Source organism: Triturus cristatus, chromosome 7, assembly GCF_964204655.1.
Source record: "Triturus cristatus chromosome 7, aTriCri1.1, whole genome shotgun sequence".
NCBI classification, from domain to species: domain Eukaryota; kingdom Metazoa; phylum Chordata; class Amphibia; order Caudata; family Salamandridae; genus Triturus; species Triturus cristatus.
The window spans coordinates 164,222,293-164,246,327 of record NC_140590.1 but is presented as its reverse complement, the minus strand read 5'-3'; the positions used below and the strand labels follow the sequence as shown (position 1 = coordinate 164,246,327).

The 24,035-nt window shown below is 44.1% G+C and overlaps 1 protein-coding gene across 2 annotated transcripts in view; it reads left to right on the top strand.

Annotated features, from left to right (window-relative positions):
- The window catches only part of APLP1 (amyloid beta precursor like protein 1), a 290,055-nt gene that overhangs the window by 215,618 nt on the left and 50,402 nt on the right, over positions 1–24,035 (top strand). For both annotated transcript variants that reach the window (XM_085615940.1, XM_085615941.1), the window contains exons 8-10: positions 5,919–5,993; positions 6,878–7,036; positions 12,930–13,058. In XM_085615940.1, coding sequence (XP_085472066.1) covers positions 5,919–5,993; positions 6,878–7,036; positions 12,930–13,058 — 363 coding nt within the window. The remainder of the gene's footprint in view (positions 1–5,918; positions 5,994–6,877; positions 7,037–12,929; positions 13,059–24,035) is intronic.

Genomic DNA, 24,035 nt, shown 5'->3' with positions numbered 1-24,035 from the left:
GCTACACCATCTTGCTTGCAGCAGCTTAAGACATTGCGATCAGTATCTCCCCACTCTGAGGTTTATGGTCAGAGTGGCAGGTGTGCAGACGAAATAATACCAGAGGTAGTCTCAGACCAACTGCTGGACGAAGGGATAGGGATTCAGAACCTAGCCCCATATTGAGTGGAAGGACTCACAGGAAGGGGTGGGGATGGACAAGGAGGTGGAAGATCTTGGAGAGGCCAAGGGCGGGGATTGAAGACTTTGCTCCATTTGGAAACACCTGCTGCTCGAAATGTGTTCAGTTGGGATACTAGAAACGAGACTGACCACACCAGTCAAAGGAAGATTATGGCCTGGCCGAACAGCCCATCTTCCCTCCTCCTCCCTTGAATCAATAGTTGCCACTGTAGAACAGCCTGAGAGGAGCTCCATATGTGCCCTAATTCCAGTAAATCAGAAAGGTCCATATATCAGATGGGTTATTAATGGAAAGTTGTAGTTGAGCTACCCTGAAAGCATCAGAATTTCTCACGCTTTCATAAGTATTGATGCAGTCAACATTACAGGTAGACACGTCCTGCACACTGCAGTCCAGTGTCCATCTTCCTGAGTCGAATCATGACCCAACATCCTTTCCACCCAAACCTCACCTCTCATGCTAACTTGAGGAGGGACCTTTTTTCATAAACAGTACTAAACTGTACATTGCCTCAGTGATGTTGTCTTTCTTGATGTTCCAATTAAAAAATGAAACTACTATTTACCTTCAACTACCAAAGCAGTGCTTCGCCGCCTTGTGGCCAGGTTTGCTCTGTAATAATACCATTTACATACATATATTATGTAAATGCTTCCTCCCAAAAGGGGTCAGACATTTTAGTACAGATCTCTGTCCTCGTGGTTCGAACATGCTAGTGATATCAGCTGTATTTTAATTATTCAAACAATCGATCATGACTTGTACAGCATGGCTAATCACCCGTGAGGGTATCCAGGTGCTGAGGATATAGCTACAGAGGCTCAGTCGATCAGCCAGGTCTTGAGTCCTTGAAAACACTAGAAAGAGCAGTATGGGCAGAAGAACAGCTGCACAGGTGTTATTGCACGTTGTCAACAAGTAGACCACTCAACCTCTTAATGACCATACCTAATAAACAATATAAACAAATCCTGTAGAAAAAGGGAGTGCTCAAGGAGTCCCAAAAAATCTTTGGGTAGAAAGGTCAAGCAGTTCATATTGAAGCATTTTGTTGAGAACCTTATCCCGGATAAATACAGTCCTTCAAACATCCAATAAAGTAGGAGCCATGAAATTGTGTTTCCATCCAATGTTTTCTTTTATTGAATCATTTCAGTAATACTCCATCAGCCCACCCAACGTGTTTCGTCCCCAAAATGGGACTTCATCAGGGTTTTATTCAGTTCATCCGATGAATCATCATCAAAAGTATATATCAAGCTGTTGTCAAGTTTCAGGTTACCTAGTGGGTCCTGTGCATATTGCAAAGATAGACGCTAAATCCCTTCTACATGAAGCCCTCTTGTCTTGAGTCCTTTCCTGAATTCCAGCAACGAGGGTGAGGTCTGGAGGTGGAAGGAGGCCATTCCAGGACTTAGTCGCAAGGTAGGGGAAGGAAAAATATGCACTACAGCTTCAACATATGCTAGGGGTGTGAGCGAGGTGAAGGGAGGTGGAGTGAAGTTGTATTGATGGTTGGTGGAAGTTTAGGCGGTGGTTGATGTACGCTGGTCCTTTGTTGTACATGGCTGTGTATTTTTGGGTCAGCATCTGGAAGTGTCATCTCAGGAAACTCCGTGAAGTGCAAGGGCAGGGCCAGTGCGTCTCTGCTGCCGATCATTGACAGCAGCGAGGAGTGGCTACTTAAGTTTGCATTGCGTGTGTTGGTTTGTCTGGCTACCTAGCTACGGGCAAACCGACAGGCGTATTTCAAACCTCTGCAATCCGGCTGTCTTGGACAGCTGGATTGGAGAGCATGCACAGGCCTACAGTGCCTTTTGGAGCATGGACCAGACCAGAACAGCTTTAAAACAGCGTCTTGATTGGATGAGAGAGTTGGCTGTGGGCTTCACGCTCAGAGGACGTGCTGCAGAACAACAAGGACGTACTGCAGAGCATCAAGCGGCAGTGTCTAGCAATTGTTTTTATGTGTATATTTATGTTAATGTGTATACTGTGTATTTGTTGTGTGTTGTGTATAAGTATATATGTGTGTATATGTTATGTGTATATTTTTTACGCCCCCAATGTCATTTGCCTACAACCGCCATTGTCCACATCCAGCTTCGGAGCACCCACACTACTAGGAGCGCTAACACGGCTGCACTGAACACCCACAACAAATTTCAGAGCACCCATACCACTGGGTGTACCGTGCTCTGGCTCACCAGTCAGCCTTCTGGTAACAGGAATTTTAGATTTCTGGCAGTTGTGGGGTCAATGGAGATATCCACATGTATCCAAAAAAAGAACTGGGTGAAATATATAACTTTGTTCTTCACCAAGTTTCAGAGTTTGTGCACCTCCTTCAACGTTTTGCATGGTAATTTTGAAAGAATTTCTATAAAACGTAGGTTTTGCTGTATTTTAGTCAACCAAAAACCTACTTTTTTATGGTGGGGAGGGTTGGCCTTTCTGCTGTATTTGGTTTTCTTTTCAAAGCTTGTGAATTCAAAAAGTTAAAAAAATGTATGCTTTTAAAATGCGCTATTAGGCTACTTTATAAAAGGAGGGGGGTTGAAATCTCCCACAAATTTCCACTGGACAATTACCACTCACTCACTTTACCGCTCTGTGCAGTGTGTACTGGACATTTATGATAAACACTCCCAGGCTAACCAGCCACCCTTATTCACAGCTGCCCCTTGTGTTACCCCCTTTTGTTGACATTTGAGCAGGCGCGACTCTCTGTGCGTCCCTTCAGGACCATTTCACCCCTCGTGACGCAAAAACCTCCCTCCGTCACTGCTTTGCACACGTGGGTCCAAATCCCATCTTCATTATCAGTGTTAAGGTGATGGCCATCACGGCAGAAAGGAGTTTAGACAACAGTTGCAACCAGGCTGAAGTGCATTTAACGCCACAGCAAGGCGCGGTGTCAGCACCTGGCAGCCAACTCCTTACTCAGCTCTTTCACTTTCTTCAGTGAACTCAACAACACAACGTTTGCCATACTACACTCTCTCAACACCCCCAAGTAGAACACAGAGCAAGGGAAGGCAATAATAAAAGTAGTGTACATTACCAGAATCTGGCATGGTGTTCAAACTCAGGGTGTGGCCTTTGAATAATCCGAAAATTACCAATAGTATTCTCCTTGTGCACCAGGCATGAACTGCTACTTTCACATCAAGCATGCTGTCATATTTGTCTTTGGGTCTGGTTCGTGCTATAAAAAACACAGAAATGTAACAAACAAGTAATCAATCCATTGTGCAGTTCAGAGGTCACGGATTGTGGGCAGTGGCGGAGGGGTGTTAGGCCTCAGTCCCCCCTTGTGGTACACGTCTTGCTCTGCATTTTTGCTGGAACAGCTCATTAGTGTTCAGCCCAAGTGCGTAATTAACTTTTCTCACTCCCCCCTCCCAAACCCCCAGCTTCTACCCAGGGAGAAGTGAGCTCACTGCCAGCTGCTGCGCCTCTGGCAGCGGCTCGCAGCAGGTCCTGCAGCGCCACCTGTCGGCAGTCTCTGACCCGGAAGTGCTGTGGACGGATGCCCTTTATACACAATCTAGCAGGGGACGACTGACCGTTGTTCCTAAAATAACAGCCATTTCTGTACCCCAGAGACTGACCATGCCTATGGCTTGGGTCCTATGGACAGCCCATGGCAGAGCGGGGGTGAGGGGGTGTCTAAACCCTCTCTGTTATCCTTAGGCAGAGGAAAAACGGAGTAAGCGAAAATAGTACCTTGCGTTTGAAAAAGAAAGAAAAAAACATTACTGATTGATATGTGATTACATGTATTGCAAGGGCCAAAAAGGGGAGGGGACAGACCGTCATCTTTGGTCTTTCTTTGGCAGACAAATCCTGGTTGTTTGTTCTGTTTTATAGTTACAGCAGCGCAGATTTTGTGGTTTCTGTCACGTGCTGAGTGAGGTCCCTCTACTTGGATTATTTTGTTACATTGGTGTTGGTGAGGAGTGTGTATGTAGCACTGTAAAGTTTGTTCTAGGTTCTCATTCTGTACACTCGTCTGCCATCTAGTGTTGAACTTGGAATATTACAGTTGGTTTCTTTCAAGCCCTATGGATTCATCCCTACCAAATAAACAGAGAGACAAACTCAGCCTCAATTAAACCCCATGTTGCGGGATAAGCAAGGCAGAGAGAGTCCTGAGGATACGCAGTTCAGTGCTACGTCCAAATATTTAAAACAGGACTGACCGTGACACGAGAAGAGGGAATAAAGATTAAACTATATTTTGGACACAGGTGTTATTTTAAGCATGCGATTAGAGTTGAACAGCTACACTTAAAATATGGCCGGCATGGGAAAAAATCTGGGATCCAGTCGTGCTCGTCACCTCCGGGAAGGTGCTCCGTGTTCTGCTAAGAGTGACTTCCTTTTCATTATTAAAGGCGGACTGAAGCATCCAATGCAAATAGATTTTATTTAAGGATTGGGGATATTCTCATTCTTCATTAGTTTTTATACTCTTATTCACCAGAATTGCAGGAATGCTATTAAAGAAGTTCTATGAATAGTGCACACTTCATCTTAAGGTGTAGACTCTTGTAAACATTTGATTCAAAGTGTTCCGTTTATAAAACATTCAGAATTGTTAGCTTGGATAACACAGTACACTACCAGGAGACCCTAGGGCTCAGATTTACTAACATGACACGTAACACAGCTAGACAACCTGCTGCGCTGCGTTGTGTGACAGGAAGAGCGCAGGATTGCACTACATTTACTGAGTGCAGACTAGCACCAACACAGGCACCCTTGTGCCTTGGTGCAAGGGTGCCTGCGAAACAGCCTGGATTGTGTTTGTGCAGGAAGGGTCACTTTCCTGAACAATAACAATCCTTTGAGGCAGAATGCAGCACATGTAGAAAGAGGAAAAATGAGGAGAAATAAATGTATTTCTCTTTTTTGCAACTCACCTGGGAAGGCGTAGCATTTTGACACATTCCCGGGTTTACTGGTCTTCTAACTCTGGGAATGCGCCAGAATCCATGGGTGGATGCGTGGGGACAGCAAAGCTCCACCCATGGAACACCTCCCTAGGGCAGAGTAATGCAAGGCAGAGACTTGTGCTTCCTTGTGTTACTCCAGATGTACTAAGCCATGTAGAGCCATGCATGGTGGCTTGGCATTGTTTATTAAATCCCATTGAAGCCCTTGTGTTGCCATGTGCCGCCTTGCGTGACGCAATGGCAATGCAAGGGCTTACTAAATCTGTGCCTGGGTGTGTCAGGTGATCCAGCCCTTGTGAGTGCCCTAAAATGATGTATCTGCTTTCCTGAAGGGGTGGGTGGGGAGGAGGGGGTTGAGCTTGCAGGATTGGTGCCGGTGGCAGGAATTGATGTCTTCAGTCACAGTCGCTAGAAGAGTCAATATTGGTGCTGAATCTTGAAGCCCCTGGGGACCAGTAATAATAATTCCTATTTGTAAAGCGCAAACATATCGCCGATGTTTCAAGACGCTGGGGGCCATCGGGGAGATTAAGTGAACTATTTCCCAGAGTCGCATGATGCTGAGCTGCTGCTGGTGGTCGAATCGTGAGCCCGCACTCCGGAGTCCGGCGCTCTGGCCGCTGCACCACACCTCTTCCTCAGACACTCATAAACAAGGTGTTCTTGTCCACATGGTGCAGACAGTGCACATCTGTCAATGATGGACGTGCCTGTGGTGTTCTGTGTTTTCTTCCATCATGTGCTCATGCCTGTGCATCCCGTCTCCCTTGCAGGTGATGAAGGAATGGGCTGAAGCTGACAACCAGGCCAAGAATCTCCCCAAAGTGGAACGTCAGGCGCTCAATGAGGTACCTGTGGCTGAGGGGTGCAAAGGGAGCTGCGTGTGACAAATACAGGTAGATGTGGAGGGGAAAGAGGAGAGTGAAGAAGATGGCACAGAGAAGGGGCAGAGACCTGGTGTAGGAAAATCGAAAGACATGGTGGACAGTAGGGAGAAAGACAAGAAAGTTGGGGAAGAAAGATAAAGATGGGAAAGGGGAATGAGATGTGGATACCAAGAACAAACGAGATTGTGATGGGAAGGAGTAGAGACGAGGATGTGGAAAACTGGTTACATTGAGGGGGAAGATTTGAAAAGGATGATGGTGGATGAAGACGATTTCTGAAAGGACAATTTAGATGAGGACTGAAATAGGACACATATGGTCAGTAAGGAAAAAAATAGATATAGTGACTAATGAGGGGGGGGAGTGTTGGGCATAGTAATGAAAAGAGCTGGTTAAAGGGAGAAGAGGGTGAGGGCATGAAGAAGAGACTTGAGAGCGAAATAAAGCAAAGTTGGGGGGACAAAAAAAGTCAAGGATCCAAGAGGGGCAAAAAAGGATGAAGAGAGATAATGTATAGATCAAATGAGGGGCTGGCAGGAGGACCGACGTAGGCTCAGGAAAGACTGACTTTAAGGAAAACATATGGAAAGGCAATACAAGAGCAGAAGGCTGTAGGGAAAGAAAATTGCCAGAAGAAAGGAAAGAGCATTGTGCACAGTAAGAAGGAAAATAGGGTGGCCCAGCAGGAGGTGACCTGCATGGCAAGAACAGGAAAAGATTGTCAGGTAGGAGGGAGATATGAAGGGGTGAGAAGAGATGGAGGAGAGTGAAGGACTGAGATAGAGGGCAGTGTACCTCATAATTTCTGTCATGTTTTCATTTGCTTTTCTGTCTGTTTCCTGCAGCACTTTCAGACCATCCTGCAGACCCTGGAGGATCAGGTGGCTGGAGAGAGGCAACGGCTGGTGGAGACTCATCTTGCACGGGTAGTGGCACTTCTCAACGACAACAGACGTGTGGCACTGGAGAGCTACCTGTCAAGCGTACAGGCTGAGTCCCCTCAGGTACCAATGGCATGAGGATTCCCTTATCGCTCCCTCACAGTAGGGTCCTTCAGATTCCCAAGCTCCTTGTCCCTTCACCTGTGTAATGTGACCTACTCCAGATCCTTCCGCTCTCTGTTCGTAAGTACAGTGTTCTGGGATTGTTTACGTGTAGAACTCTGTTGTTGTATCTCTCTTTCCTGGCTTTCCGAATTAGTATCTTCCCCCACTTTAAAGGTACTGTTACAGTGCCTGCAACCTAAATGGTTTAAGGAAATAATGAAGGTATGACATTATAATTATTTATTAACTGTCCGAATGCCCGTAGGCATCTTGGCACTGCTGCTGTTCTAAAGGATTTAGTTGGAAATTCGAGATGGGCCCTTACTAGTTAACAAATAGCCAGGCTTTTAAAGCTTTCCTAAAAGGAAGGAGACTGGTCATGTGTTTAAGATCAAGTGGTAGGCTGTTCCAAAGTTTGGCGGTGCAGGCTAGGAAACTTCTGCCACTCCAAGATGACCTCCGGATCTTGGGGACTCTGTTGTTTTTGGCTGACTTGCAACGGAGCACCTAGTGGGAATATACAATCTGAAGCCATGCTTAAGATACTCTGGGCCCATATCACGAAGGGCATTAAAGGCAATACAAAGGGCCTTAAAGGCAATGCGCTTCCTGATTGGTAGACAGTGTAGTTTAGCTAAGGCATGGGAGACCAACTGAAACCTGGGAATCCCTAGAAGCATTCGAGCTGCTGCATTCTGCAGCGTCTAAAATTTGTTAAGAAGTCGCTGTGTTATGTTCAAATAAAGAGTATTGCAATAGCCTATTTTGGAAAGGGCAAGGGTCATCACAACAGTCTTCTGTAGTTCGAAAGGAAGGCATGGAAGAATTTTCCTTATTGTCCATAGGGTATAGGAGGATGATGAGGTGATCGTGTTAATTTGACCTTCGAAAGAAAGTTTGTCCTCAAACATGACTCCTAAATTCCTTACTTTCTTTACCGGAGTCAGGAGAGTTGTAAGCGCTTGTGGCCACCAGGCTGGGGAACAGCAAGATACCTTCTTGCCAAAGGGAAGCACTTAAGTCTTCCCAGAATTTAACTTGAGGCAGCTGTCATTCATCCAGTTGCTTACTGCCAGCATACAGTTGTGAAATCTAGTGGCAGTGTCATTAGCATTGCTGGAAAGCAAGACTACAATTTGTGTGTCATCGGCATATGACACCAAAGAGAAGCCGAAAGCTTTAATCAGACTGGCCAGTGGTGTGACATATGTTAAAGAGCGTTGAGCTCAAGGAGGACCCTTGAGGAACCCCGCAGGGCAAAGAAAAGAGATTGGAGGCAAACTCATTCAGGGCAACAAATTGTTCCCATTCTGAAAGGAAGGATCCCAATAAAGTCCATGCCGCTCCTCCTATTCCAATGTTCACCATGTCAAATGCCGCTGATCGATCAAGAAAAAGGAGGACTGCTCTGCCTCTCCTATCTAGAGTAGCTCTTGTGTCCCCTGAGGCCACAATCACAGAACCACAATCTGGTTCTGTGCTATACCTACTCCTGGTTGAAAAAAGGTAGCCAAACAAGCAAAATTAATATCCAGAAAACAGTGTGGAACCTCAACCAGTTGACTTATTTCATCCTTGGCTACTGCACCACATTAGATTCTACTCCAGTGAGCTATAGAGGAGAGAAAGAAACAGGACAACAACTGATTTATATTTTCTGGTAAAGATTGAAGTTACACTTTGCTACCATTGGCACTCCAAAAATCAGCACTCCAATCCACTCCATCTGCCACAAATCAGAAGATGGAGTGGAGTTGGATTAGATGGCCATTTCTAACACCTGACTCCGTTTGTGACTGACTGATCTCTCCTCGCATATCCGAATGGCTATGGTTTCTGCTTTTCAGTTAAAACCAATTATAACTGATAAAACCGAACCAATGAGAATAGTTTCATCTCAATAGATATCAGAAAATAATGGATTTTGTTACTTTTATGCCTCCAGAAATCAGCCTTTGCTTCACATTGTGATGATTAGAAAAGTATGCCTATAGATGCCAACCATCCTCAACCAGAAGGATCAGAGAGCATATCATAATTATTGCATAAACATTCATTTTTTTGTTGAAATATTTTTCATTGGAGCAACACTGTTTACATTAAATCTTATGACTTCCAAACCTTTTATAGTTATGGAGGGTGAACCAAGAATGAAATGGGAGGACTGGAAGGAATGTCATCAATTATTGAATTTTGCGAACCCGTTCGCGCATGCCAAAACATCATGGGCCATGTACAAATCCTTTTTAGTGAGTCACAATTAATTTGCAACTCGCTAAATAGATTTTGCGACTCGCTATTTGGAAGGGGCGTTCCCTTCTGAATAGCGAGTCTCAAAACCATGTACTAATGTTTTGCGACCGGAATTGCGGTCGCAAAACACTCGCAATTACCACCTACTGCAAGTAGGTGGTAATGCATTCGCAAATGACATGAGGCAGTCTTAGATATCAGTATATCAGTAGTAATTCTAGAAAAAACAGGTATGTGGTATATTACAATAAACGTGAGATTAGTGTAATGTTCTGGTTCACTATAATCTATAATCAATTAAGGAGTATGGGAAGAGTCTTTTAGTGAAGCTTTAGGTGCAGATTCAGAACAGGCAGACATGAATCCAGAGTTTTACAAGTGGACTAATGAAGTTACTTTGGTTCCGCAAATTAAAATTAGAATTTAAGGACAGGCATGCATTCAGAGTGTAAATTATAGGTGGTTTTAAAATAGCCTTCTGCCCTTGGCTGGTTGGTTCAATAAGAATTCGGCATATTACTTGATCCCAATAGTCCACACCCTATATTACTTGTTGGCAGTGGGCCTCGAACAGGGGAAGCTGTGACCAAGGAATTTCCAGCTGCTTTTCTGGTAAAATCTTAAAACTCAATGGTTTTGCACACAAAATAGTTCTTAAAAACAGATGTTCAACCCTGTGTTCTCAAAGTTAGGAATATTCCACTGTGTATTAAGGAAGGAGTAATTGAATAATAAGGTAAATTAGAAACAGATGGCATAATAGAGCAAGTTGAATCTACAGACTGTTTTGCACCCATTGTAATGGCCTGTAAGACCAATGAGCAGGTGAGACTGCATGTTGATTTAAGGGACTTCAATAGGAATATCTTAATAGACAGGTTTCCTTTACCACGTATTAATGAATTATCAGCCATGACCGGGGATATTAAATGGTTCTTTACAATAGAACTCACTGCAGTGTACCATCAAATACCATTACACCCTGTTAGTAAATATCTCACCACATTCGTAACACATATTAGCTAAGTCTGCACCACAAAATAAGGATGAAGTCCGTGCCTTTCTAGGGTCGACATAATATTACTTTAAATTTGTCAATACTTTTCTGTAAAATGTTTTACATTAGGTAATTACTGAAGAATGGTTACAAATATGCATGGTCACAGGAGTTACAACTAGCATTTGAGGACGTCAAAAATAGTTTGTGCGAGGCATCATGTTTCAAGGTTATGATCCTAAATGTGAAATCTTTGCCACTGGCGGTAGCGGTAAAGGGTTAGGGGCAGTTCTATCCCAACTTAATGAAGTTGGTGATGAAGTTATAGCATTTTAATACTTCTCCCCTGTTGGAATTAGAACTTGAAAATGAGTCATTGAAAGAGAAACACTTGGATGACTGAGGGGATTGAATCATATTTGTCAGTTTGGGCAAGGTTCCAAGGTTTTAATATGTTGGGATCATAAACAAAGGTTCTCACTACCCAAGGGTTAAATAACACTTGTCACAGAATTGCAAGCTTTTTAATGCAACTGCTTGATTACAACTTTGAAGTGCAATCTGTACCTATTGCATGCAACATATTAGCGGATTTCCTTACCAGGTAACCATTACCCATAAAGGACAGAACCAAGGAAGAGTGGAATGAACGTATGTTTGTAACTTTGTCTGGCATGGATCTGAAGGGTGACAGCAGAGGCATCATATGTACTATTGGGACACGACAAGGTACTGGGAAGTGTGATGGACTTTGTGAGTAAGCGATGGACAAGGGAAAAAAAATTTGATAAAGTTTTGACTCCATTTTGTGAAGCAAGGAATGGACATTTGGTTGACAACAGTCTTTTGATAAGTAAAGGGTATCTTGTACTTGGTGTTACTTACACAACACATTTTTTACTTTATGCCCTGAGAGTCATCTGGGCATAGTTAAAACTAAGAGTTGGGTCAAACAATCATATTGGTGGCTAGGAATTACCAAGTAAGTAGAAGGTGCTGTATGTGAGTGCGTAAGGTGCATCAATTCAGCTAAGTCACACATTACTTTCAGGCCATATTTACACCCCTTTGAGTTGCCACACATGCCTTTGGAGAGGATTGGGACTGGTGTTTTGGAACCAGTGCAAGATGATGATGATGTGGTAAAATTTATCATCGTGGTTGTTGATCAGGTTTCCAAAATGGCCAGAAGTGAAAGTAGTGAATAGGGCAGAAGCTAAGGCTGTTGAAAAATTATGGATGAAATTTGTCAGAGAGGGCCTACCTAGAACTATAGTAAGTGATAATGAAAGTCAATTCTTGGCTGAAGTATTTCCACAGTTTGTTGATATAAATGGAATTAAACATAGGACAGCATCAGTGTACCAATCTGAAGGTATTGGATGTGTGAAACACTTCAATTGATTGATAAAAGGGATTATGTAAGTGGCAAAGAGTAACCCTTTGAATACTGAAAATGAAATGAAGAAAATGTTGTGAGCATAAAAGATTACAGCTTGTGAAGCTACAGTGCGCAGGCCTTTCATCTTGATGTGAGGTACAATGCCACTAATAAAGGACGACATGGGATGAATCCGCAAAACTAGGAAAATGGATTGGTCCCATGAGGATGTTAGAGGAGAAATAGAACAAATTTAATAGATCACATGGAGTCAGGAAAGTAGAACTCCAGATTGGAGATTTTGTTGTGGTTAAAAAAGTGAGCAAAGGAGAACGTAGATATTCTTCTCCTTTACGTGTAAAGAAAATCTTTTGTAATGTTGCATTATTAAGTGATGGGAAGGTGTGGCATGCTAGTCGGTTGTCCTTCTACAAGGGAAAAGACACACCGTTGTTGCCTAACAGTAAGCGTGAGTTGCCTTTTAAAGCAACCAGTTATGATTGGTTGGTTGACGATATGAACTTACCCTTTATCTAAACCAATCTAATCTTAAAGAAGTGTAATATCCCCATTCAAGCATATTCTTCAGATTGGATAGGACTGGACTGCGGACAGAGGACTTTTAGTGCTCAGAAATGAGACAAATACAGAGATGAGGAGAATAGTCAAAGTTACTTGAAAGAGCAAATTCAAAGCAAGTGTACAGAGAAGGGAGTAAGAAGCAGGAAACCTAGTTAACAATAGGAATAAATAAGAAAAGGAAAGAAGGAATTAAAATAAATTTCTTTGAAAGCTCGCGAAACAAACCTTCTCCATAATTTTTTGTTGAGTAAAAAGGAGTAAACAATGATAACCACTGATTGTTATTTGTTTTGGAAAAAATGAAAAAACACCAAAATCTACAACAAATATAAACTGAAAACAGGAAACCCATAAATGGCCTACTATTTAGAGAGCAGCATCTGAGTCCTGATATTCTTCTACTTGAAAGGTTTGCTTGGTTTCCTCCTCTATATACAGCCAGTGGCTGCAGGTGGTTTTCAGTCCTATGAGAGACTGGCCCCCTTTCACAGAGTTGATCTTGGTCCACATTACACAGTCCTTGTGCAGTCAAGGACCGAGTTGCTTATTTCCTCCCCCATGCTTTACCTCTTCCCACGTTCATCTTTCTCAGCCCCTTCCTACTTTGTGAACTCTTGCTTTACTCTTTCACTGTCCAGCCCGAGCGTGTACTGATGGCATTGAAGAGATACCTACGTGCCGAGCAGAAGGACCAGCGTCACACTCTTCGCCATTACCAACACGTGCTTGCTGTTGATCCAGAGAAAGGAGAGCAAATGAAGTTCCAAGTGAGTGCGATCACTGCATCACTTCCCCTTCCATTGAGTTTAGTGAGAAAAATTGATGCAACATCAACTGTTTCAATACTCCTTAGGTGTTGTTTTTGCTGTGGCATAGTGTCTTGTTGCCTGCTTTCATTATATCTCATGATTTTTTAAATGTGATGAAACTTATTGTCCTCCCATTTCGGCTGACATTTATTTTGAGTTTTTTTTTATAGATCTACATGTCTTCTTGTTGCATGAGAGTGCTACGACAAATAGAAAAAAGTAGTAGTTAAAGGCCCGTTGGTAACGTCTAATGCTGATATTCTTGAATCACTGACCACATAGATGTGGGTTTAAGTTAAAAATACACAGGCGTAGTTCCGTTTTACAGCTTTTCCAGAAACATTTGGAGTTTGATTTTTCTGTGATGTTTGGATTAATTGAGTTCCCCCTCTTGGGTCATTTATTTCCCACATATCTGTGCTTTGCACTGTCCGAAGACTCAGCATGATAGGTCGGCCTTGTTTTTTTTCCTGTTGGGGCCATAATAGTAGGCCAGCTTCCCAAGACATCCTCATCCTCTGTCTAATGACACTTTTGCATTGTGCATAGAATCTTTCGCATTATCCCTTCATGGAAGCCAGTCGAGCCCTTGAAGGTTGTAGGTGGTCACAACGCCACAGGTTCAGACATATTCTAACCACTGTTTACTGGAGCCTCTTGATAAACTAACTGGGCCTCCCAATTAAAACAATGTTGTTACTTTAGTCTAGTCAGGCCATCAGAAGGGGTCTGATCCACACTACGCTGTGGTCATTGTGGAGAAGTGGCAGGACTCCTTGGAGAAAGGAGAGCTGCAGATTGATCTGACTTAGGAACCTGAGAGTCACATGTAATTCTGAACTCTTTTCATTGTTTCCCAACTTCAAGTGCAGTAGAAGTGATGCTCTTAGATGAGTGGGGCACTTGGAAAGCAGTAAGGTGGATTCTTGTCCTACCATGATCAAGATGTTGGTCTTGGCTCGGTTCGGGCAAATTCAACACATTCATCCGTTATCGGTTCAAATATAGGGCCCGGCAATCACACCAACAATCCATGTTACAGGTTTTATGCAATCTAAGATCTTGAACTCGACGCCATCAAGAGAAACAAACCTACAAGATTAGCCCTCATTACAACAATTAAATCACAAACCGTACTGTTAAGGCACACAGCGGATACTATTGATTTAAATATGGAAAAATTATCATTTTATCCCTGCACACTTAAGGCTACCCAATGGAAACAGTAGATACCTCAGTCTGACACAAAAATACTCAGAATGTCATATAAAAGATTCCAGATCATCCCAGGCCAATCAACCACTGACAAATACAAGATGCAGACTCTGTCATTACAAATACATATAAATACTTTGTCTTTAGTGCCAGGGTCTCGGGCCATGCTTGAGAGCTATAATTTTATTAAACAGATTTTTCTTATGAACAAAATCACACAATGTAAAGATTCATTATAAAACGGCTTCAAAACAAAGAATATTTCACAGCTTTGCTGTGCTGTGAAAATGTTTTCAAACAGTTTAAAAAAAATTCTTGCAATTATCTTAGTTACTGGATTTTTTCTTTTTACTACGTTTTAGCTTAAATTTGTCACTATTGTAAAGTATAAACTTTGTTTTTCCTATTGCTGAATTTAAAACCTGGTATCCTTATGTTTTTTTTAAACTTACTAACCTATATTTATTTTAATTTCTGCGGTCACTATACATTTCTTTTATGTTTATATTTGAAGCATATAAGACGATTCTGCTAATTGCATGGATTAACTATTGCATCTGGGCTCTCTGTGGTACAAAGTGTAAGAAAGGTGAAGTGCTTCATATGTAAAAATCATTGGCCTCAACTGACTTTGCTAGCAACTATATTTTAGGCAAACCTAGTACCCCAATCATGACAATTAAATACATTACTAAAAGACATTCCTAAAAGACATATGCTACATTATGCGCCTGAACAATTTGGTTGTGAAAACTATTAGCATTAAGTAATTGCTTAATATGTCAATGTACCACTATGTTTCCATTTTCTTGTTTATTAAATTGAATTAATAAAGTTAATAAAACACACACCAACCCTGAACAAGGCAGAGTCAGTAGCTGTAGGGCTGCTGGCAGCCCCTGGGTGCCCTCATCACCTTTTTGACAAACAAGCATTTCACCAGTCCTTTCCCAGGCCTCTTCAACAGATGTGTATTCGCTACATTCCTTCGCATTCTGCAAGATGTATCTGACTTTTCCCTTTGTCTCGCCCCAAGATTAATCTATATTAATCAATCTTGTGCTTGTGGCCTCTTGTTTTCCTAACTAGCTGACCAGTCACAGAACTCTCTGCTTCTCTCTTGCTATTGGCCTTCAATAAGACTATCAAGAGCTTCTTATTTTCTTCTACATCCCAACTCTCATCCTCATCAGCTTTTCTGACCATTCTGGCTAGTCTAGTTCCATGCCAGGATGCCCTTATGGACAACCATGTGCTTTATAAATCTGCTTGAATAGAGTTGTCCCCTTCTGGCCTCACGCAGCCCCTTCCACCTACAATTATGAGAGTGCCCCCCTGGGTTGGTGCTAAATAATGATGCATAATTGGACCATACATTCTCTTAGAAAGTTGGCCCTCCATGCAGTACTGAAGCAAACTTCGGTAGCGGGGTATGGGGAATTAGAGTTGGAAACTGGGGGCTACGAGCAAGATGTGGAAGGGTTGACATAGTACTCCAAATAAATAACAGATATGGAGCCGACATGCTTACGCCATGGTGGGATGCTAATAGTTGCTGTGCCTCTCGACACAGAGTCCGAGGACAGAGGGCAAGACAGCCTGTTGGCATGCACGGCTTGGTGTAGAGATGGAGATGTGCTATCAGAACAATTGAGTTTTTCATTATAGAGGAAGTGGGACCAAAGCATGATGGAGCAGGGTGGATCCCACAGCATGGGGACAGGTGCTTGGGTGCATCATGTAAGGCACTTGACATGTTTGTAACAGAATAAGTAGCTTCCCCTTTTTGAGCCAGGGGCTACTCTTCCATACACAAACCAAAGTGGCCGGTTCTAGCCCAGGGACACCCTCTATTCCCCACCTCCAAGTATCAGCACATATTGAGCGTGCATGGTGACTCCAGACTGAGGCATCTCCTGTGCCTGCCCGCCTTCAGCACAGGATCTCCTCTCAGCCTGGGACCTGCAGACCGCATGAGAGCGTCTCCCTATGAGTCAGCGCGAGGTGAAGGATCCCTTCTCCCTGTCCTCTACGAGGGACCCCCTACCTTGTACCAGAACACACTGAGCCCCTGTCCTTGACTCCGGCAGAGCGGGAATGAGCACACAGTACCGTGCTGTAAAACTGAAAGTCATGACTCTACATTCTGTGTATGTTGCAAATGTGTTGTATTCTAGCACATTCTCTAATCATTTAAAAGCTTTCTTGGGGAGAGGGTCGTTCCCAAACCCCCCTTGCAATGGGCGTGGTTGTTTGCTACACTTGCTTGTTCACTCACTACGAGCAGTGTGACAAAATGAGGCAGCGCCGTCTTTGTTTCCCAGTCTGAACCTGAATATGTGTATTAAAAGGGAGCAGGTTGGATTTCCCGAATGTCATTGTCACTTCTGTGTTCTATCTTGTAGAGCAGTGGAAGTCTTTCTTTTCTTTCTCTTACACCCTACCTGCAGTGTTGAATGTGGTTTTTCAGAAATGCCTGATCTTAAAATGAATTCAGGAACCCACTGTCTTGTAGTCAGTTGCACACACTCTGACTGCTGCACACTAACTCCTGGCCCAGCGCTTCAGATTCTGGGGATACTGGCTAACAGATATCATGGAATAGGCTGCCAGACCACTCTCCAGGCCAATAGGATGTGCTGTGCGTCCTCCAGGCACCGCCCTGTCAGCTCTCCTCTGTTTTCCCTGCCCTGCTCCACCTTGGTCACTAAGTGGCTGGGTCAGTTTGTCCCAGCCAGCAGCCTGTCCAGCCTGACGAAAAGACAAGTGGCTCACTACAGAAGCTTCCAGTAGTCTTGAATTTGAGGTGGTTGTCCTATGGTGCCACAGGTTCCGTATTATTACATATCTTCACACCGCAGAATCTTCTCGACATGTCTGTTATGTTACCAAATTTGTAAAACACATCAAATACCTTGAAAGGTGTCCTGGTGCGAAAAATCTCTACGGCGTCTGTGCGATGACTTCATGTTCTCTTGCAGTCCTTTCCCAGGGTTGAAGAAAAAACCTCTAATTAGATCATTCTGGTCCTGTTCCAGCCAATAATTGTATTTTAACTCCACACCACACCTGGGGAATGGGTTTGACTGGCAAAGGGTCATGGGTATTGCTATTGTCACATTATGAGTAGATTTGTTAATGTCATTTTATGAAAAGCATAGGATTTACACACGGATATGAAATATAGCATATTGGTATATTTTAGATCTGTATAGCTTTTGGTGTATTTTAGCTTGCACAGCAAATAGCTTGTCAATCAATCACCTGTCTAAATAAACTGATAAAGAAATATATATATGCAAACTTGCAGATTGAAGCATAAGAGAACAGGAGAGAGGCCATTTGTATTCCATGCATAAAAATCACTGATATTTTTTATCGAAAAATTTGACACAATCTGCTATTTAGAGAAAGTACTTGGTTTTGTATGAATGTTCCTACTCCTGACTCATTTCAATGAGCACTGCTAACGTCTATGATGGTCAGCAACACTAAGATACCTATGTGGCAGCCGGAGCTGGCAAGTAGGCTGAGTGAGGGGGACGGGCAAATGTGTGGTCAGTGCATGAGTGCAAGCATGCAAGGTGAGTGGTGAGTGTAAATAAAAATAAATAACCACTTATCTTGCTTGCTGCATGACATGCGATGTACTCCTCTCTCCAGTCCGTTTTCTGCTCTGTCTCCTCGGGCTCCTGCAAATTCCTCTAACCAATCCTGGTGCAGCTCTCATGCTGGTTACCAGCATGAGAGCAGTGCCAGAATTGGAGGGAACGGCCCCCTCAGTGCTCTCAAGAGTACTAGAGTTCTGTACTTTCTCTACCCCAGCTGTCTATGACAACTAGGTTAGAGAAGTTTAAAATGATCCTGTCTGGCTGGCCGTTGTAAGACATGCGCACTTTAAACTGAAGTGCACAGCTCACTTCTGCCACTCAGCAGCAATGTCCCCACCCCGTCCTGATACTCTGTTCAGGACGGGTGGATGAAAAATATAATGGTAATAAATTAATTATTACCATTTTATTTTGGATCTCTGGGGCTTTCCTGGGGGGCATTTTCTTTATTTCTTAATTTTTTTAATTTATGATATTTTCCAACTGAACAATTGGCACAATAAAGCCGTTGCATGATAAGTCTACAATAAGTGAACGTCTATGGTGAAAAACAGCCTCTTTGATAACAATGCCACTTTCCCTTCCCTCTTCTAATACATGTAAGAGTATAAACATCACCTTTATCTCCAGCTGACGACCATGGGAGTGTATTTGATTTCTGAAAGCGACCTCATGTGTCGACTAGTGATATTGCCTACATCAGTCCTCATCTTGACCCACCCATGGGAGTTCCTTGTGTTGTATGCATTACGGACTGTTGTGTGTCGTCCCTAATGTCCAACCCAAAGTATCGTCTCCAAGGGTCCCAGATCTTGTAGAATTGCTTGGGACATCCTCTACTGCAGTACGTGACACATTCAGCCGCCATATAGAAGTCCATTCCCTTTGTCCATTCCTGTAAGGTGGGTCCATCCGCCACCCCCCATTTCCGCGCTATATCCCTTTTTGCAACTACCAACCCTAGGAAGGTGAAGATTAGTTGCATTCTGGTAACATCTATGTCATTTTGTATGCCCAATATCACGAAACGGGGCTCAACGGGTAGCGTCACCCCCAGAAAGTCGCCCAGTAATATAAGTACCTGCGTCCAATACCTTTGCAGCTCGGGGCAAGTCCAGACCGTGTGGAGAAGTCGCTATTAGCCCCGAAGCAGGTCAGACTGGCTGACGAGTCGGCCCATTCCATTCTGTGTAGCCGATCGCGATCATAATAAGTGCGGTGTAGTATCGTAAGTGGGGTAAGACGAAGCCTCGCCCTCATGGCTACCTCTCTGGGGTGCATTAATGCGGCCTCCCAATCTATATCCTCTAGGGGTCCCACATCTCTCGCCCATCGTAGTCTAAGTCCACAAGTCCTTCTGGGTTGTTGTTGTTGTTAATAGTTTTATAAGTAAAGGAAACCGCCTTATGAATTAGTTCCTCTTGTAGAAGCCTACCTTCCAGAGGAGCATATTCCGGAAGTGGGTAATTTGGAATAGTCTCTTTCTGCCAAGCGTATTTAAGAAATTGGGAGTCTGTAATCGCATACTCCTGTTTAAGTTTTGCCCATGGTTTAAGCTCACCATTTTCTACAACATCCCGTACCGTGGAGATCCCCAGGAGATCCCATGCCCCAAATCTTCTGAGCTGTCCTAGCTTCTTAAACCATGCTCCCTCCCAAAGCGGTGTGCTCCTCGTGACCCGAGCCGTCCAACCCATAGTTTTAGTCACCTTTGCCCATGCGGAAAAAGTCACTCAAGTTGCGGGTAGCATTCGGGAGCTCCCCTTTTCTCCATAAAGATAGTGTAAGTGTGTGTTCGGCATCATCTCTGCCCTTTCAAGGCAATAAGTGGGGTGAAGTCTACTCTTCTGTATCCATTCATTAATGGGTATTAAGTGTGAGGCCCAATAGTAGGCTTCTATGTCTGGGAGCGCAATCCCTCCATTATACGGATTACATTGTAGTGTCTTGAGCGCTATTCTAGGGTGTTCCCCCTGCCATAATAAGGTGCGGGTTTTACTAGCGATGTCAGTAAAGGTACCTGTAGGGAGTGGATGATAGGGGTTTTGAAGAGCATATAGCAGTTGGGGTAGCGTAATCATTTTAAAGAGTGCCACCCGCCCAAGTAGGGTGAGGGGGAGGTCTCTCCATCTTTCAATGTTCGACTTGAAATTAGTCGGGATAATCTCCAGGTTCCCCTTCCTGCACGTTTCGAGATAGGGCGTGACAAAGATACCCAAGTATTGAAAGCCTTGCTGGGCCACTCTCAATTCCCCGGGCAAGGGCCAGTCTGTCTGGTAGTCATTCGGGCAGTAGAATGTCGACTTATTCCAATTGAATTTGTAGCCTGAATATTGGCCATATTGAACTATGGTTCCGAACAAGGCCGGCAAAGTCATGGATGGGTACGAGATGTAAAGTAAAATGTCGTCGGCATATAGAGACATTTTTTCCTCTTCGGTGTCTGTGGGAGTGCCGCGGAATCCCCTAATGGAGTGATGTGCTCTAATAGTGCAGGCCAAGTATTCGAGGGTCAGAGCAAAAAGTAAGGGCGAGAGGGGGCAACCCCTCTCAATTGGGAAGGGTGCAGAGCCCATACCGTTAACGGGCACTGTGGCCACCGGTTGTGTGTAGGGAAGTGTCACCCAACTTCGAAATTTCGGTCCGAACCTAAACTTAGTCTAGGCATCATCTAAAAACATCCAGTCTATGGTGTCAAATGTCTTTTCGGCGTCCAACGACAAGAACGCCTGTGGACCCACTTGGGACCTCGTCTTCATAAGCCAGTTGTGAGTTTGCCGAAGATTAAGACGAGTAGAGCGGCCTGGCATGAATCCCGACTGGCCATCATGGACCAGAGTCGTAACAACTCTAAGGAGTCGAGTTGCCAATCCAATGGCCAATATTTTAACTTCCAAGTTGAGGAGCGAAATGGGTCTATAGGAGCCACAATGATTGCGGGGCTACCCTCTTTATAAATAGCGACAATGGTGGCCATTCTGAGATCCGGTGGCAAAATACCTTCTTTATGGGAGCCGACGAAAAGCCCAAGCAGATGTGGGCTCAGGATGTTAGTGTACCTCTTCTAGAATTCCGCCGGTAGATCGTTGGCACCAGGGGTCTTCCCCGGATGGAGTTTTGCAACTGCGTCGTGGATTTCTGCCAAAGATCTACCTCCAAGTCCCGAGCGTCATCCTCTCCCAAGACTAGAGTGGGAATGGTCGCCCGGTAGTCCCTAATCTCGTCGAAGGACTTAGATGTCTGAGCTCGGTACAGGTCTCTATAGTATTCAGCTAATGCTTTCGCTACTCCCTCATCTGTGAATTGGGTGATCCCCCGGAGATCAACCACCTCCCTCACCCATCTGTCCTGGACCTGCCGTCTGCTAATCCAGGCCAGGAGTTTACCCGCCTTGTCCCCCACTTCGTAGAGTCGATGCAAAGTCACCAGATATTGCTTTTTCTGGGGGGCATTTTCGGCAGTGGGGTTAAGGCTTCTCCGTCCTAATGGAGGAGTCGCTCCTGCTATAAGGTTTGAGTGTTGTCAGAAAAAGTAAATTCAAATTGCATCTCACCCCTCATCTCAGACTACAGCTACCTTTTATCACAGGTCTTCTCTGCTATCCGTCTATCCTATCCTCTTAAAGATCAGAGCCCCTTCTGTCCGCATTGGCCCTAGAGCATTGTCTCGCATCCTCAAATAATCCTAGCGCGGATCCTTCCCACAAGGCCTCTTGGGATCAGACTGTCTGCTGTAAATATTAAAGATGAAAGACCTGCCCTTCTTCTCAAGTGCCTGCCATTATTTCTCTTTCTAGAGCTCCTCAAAGACTCATGTCCTTTTACCATTGCATCCCTTGTTACTGTGAACTCCAGTCTGCCTTGAGCACAGACCTGCCTTTATCCTTTTGTTGTGTCTGGTCTTCCGGCCTTCACAGGAGCACTGCGATGTTCCATTACAGCTAACTCTGTATCTAGGTCTGTTTCTGAAGTTAACAATATAACCCAAAGGCAGCCCTGGGGGACAGTAGTTCAGAAATGGACTGGAGTCAACCACAAAGAATTGCTTAAATGTTCACTTCTTACCTAACAAAACCTCTGCATTGGCTGTTTTCTGAAAGCCTGTGCAGTGAAACCTCTGAAGCATGACTGAGATATCCTTGGTATCTGGTGAAAAAGCAACTGATTAATGGACCATGTAAAACTTTGTGATGTTACTCGAAGACCCCCTGCTCGACTTATTTACCTGGAGTACTTCTAGCAATATGCTCCACGCGACTCCTCAACTGGAATCTATCCAGTTACGACCTATAACCCGGGTAATTATCAAAGGAACGATAAAAGGACCCTAACCATTTACAAGTGCAGGCACAGACTTCTGCCCAGTTTCTTCTCAACCATGGTAATTACTTATGAACAAGTATTTTGTAGTATATTGTTTTGAAGAGGCTTTTGCATAGTGATCATGCCCCTGTTCAGACATCAAAGTGCATCATTGAATGGATTGCCTTCTACATCTTGGGGCACAGGTTGGCTGTAAGAGTGTAGGCCTTGCAGTGCGGACTACGCAGGATGAATTTTAGTATTGAGCTTTAATGACCAGAGAGGGGTTCCTCTTCAGTCTTAGGTTGCAGGTCCTAGTCTTTTGATGGGAGGAAGACATGTGAGAATGAGCGGATTCGTCTTACATGTTGTAGTTTTGTCTGGGCATGTCCGATTACGGCTGGCTGTACAGGTCTCACTAGATATACACATGAGTGGGAGTCCACGGTGTGCACTAGATACACGCAGCCATGGCTGAGAGACCATTTAAACCACCAGAGATGGGAGCGTTAGAAAAGCATCCACCAGACACGACAATGATACTGAATATCCCAATGATTTTCCGACTGTGGTAGATTAATTCAGGTAGCTTGTGACTTGTACTGTCTACATATATAACATCTTTGTAACCCCCAGACTGGGTTGTGTATGTCGATCTTAGTAGATTCCATCCATTAGAACCAGGAGGTGCACCCCTAGCAGAGACCGAAGGGCCAGCCGTATCGACTAGGCTTGTAGGCGCTACTCAAGGATGGCAGTGGGTGACATTCCGAATATAATTGGTTAGAGGGAGTCTGACTCCCTACACACAATGCTCCACCCCACCCACATTCCCAGGGTTTGGATGAGCGGGACTTGAGTACAAATATTAGTTGCAGGTAGGGTTACCATATGACTGTTTGATTTTGTTACTGGTAGGATCAATATTTCAATGTCCATGCCGGTACAAACATTGGGAAAATCACCTAAAGCTGGTTCTTTTCCCCCTTGTCAGTACATTTTTTAAACAGTAAATATAAGAAGACATGTTTTAATGTGTTCCAGAGCTGCCTTAACTATTCTGAACTGATAATGAAAGTAAACAAAGGCAGAAAAGTCATGTAAAAATGATTACAGGCTATTTTATATAAAGTTATATAAAGTATCATGACTGGGCCTTTGCAGAATCTTAAAACATGAACAAATGGCTGCTATTTTCCTCTGGCACAGGTGGCAGCTCCAACTTCAGGGAGGATAAATGTCCTTCTGGATACTGATCAGGGCTCACCCGGAAGCCCAGGGTCTGGATTGGATACCAGTAGCCATACATTTGGGAAGTTCCAAATCCAGTTTATGAACCTTAGTGTATCCACCCAGTCCTTGGCGAGGTGAGTGGCCTGACTCCTTAGGCTCTACCAAACTCTACCACAACAGCACCTTTTGGTGCCTTTGGTTAACCACAGCCACAAGCAGCAGCAGCATGGCATGAGTAAATGTAAATTGAATTTAAATTGATACTTGTATAGCGCACTACTCACCCGCAAGGGTCTCAAGGCACTTGTACGAATACCGCTGTGGAACCCATCCTGGCTTTCCCTGTGAGGCGTCCACTCCTGGGCACCCCCAAGGTGGAGGCCAGGCATCCTTAGCGTTGTGGGGCCCGTTGTGGAGATTAAGCAAGCTATTGCCCAGAGTTGCAGAGTGGGACTCCATGATTGGAATAGGCACCGAGGCGAGAATTATCATGTCCGTTAATTTTTGAGCCCAAGACCCGCCGAGGCGGGGAATTGAACCCTGGTCCCGGGCTAGACCTCTGCATCAGGGTCTGC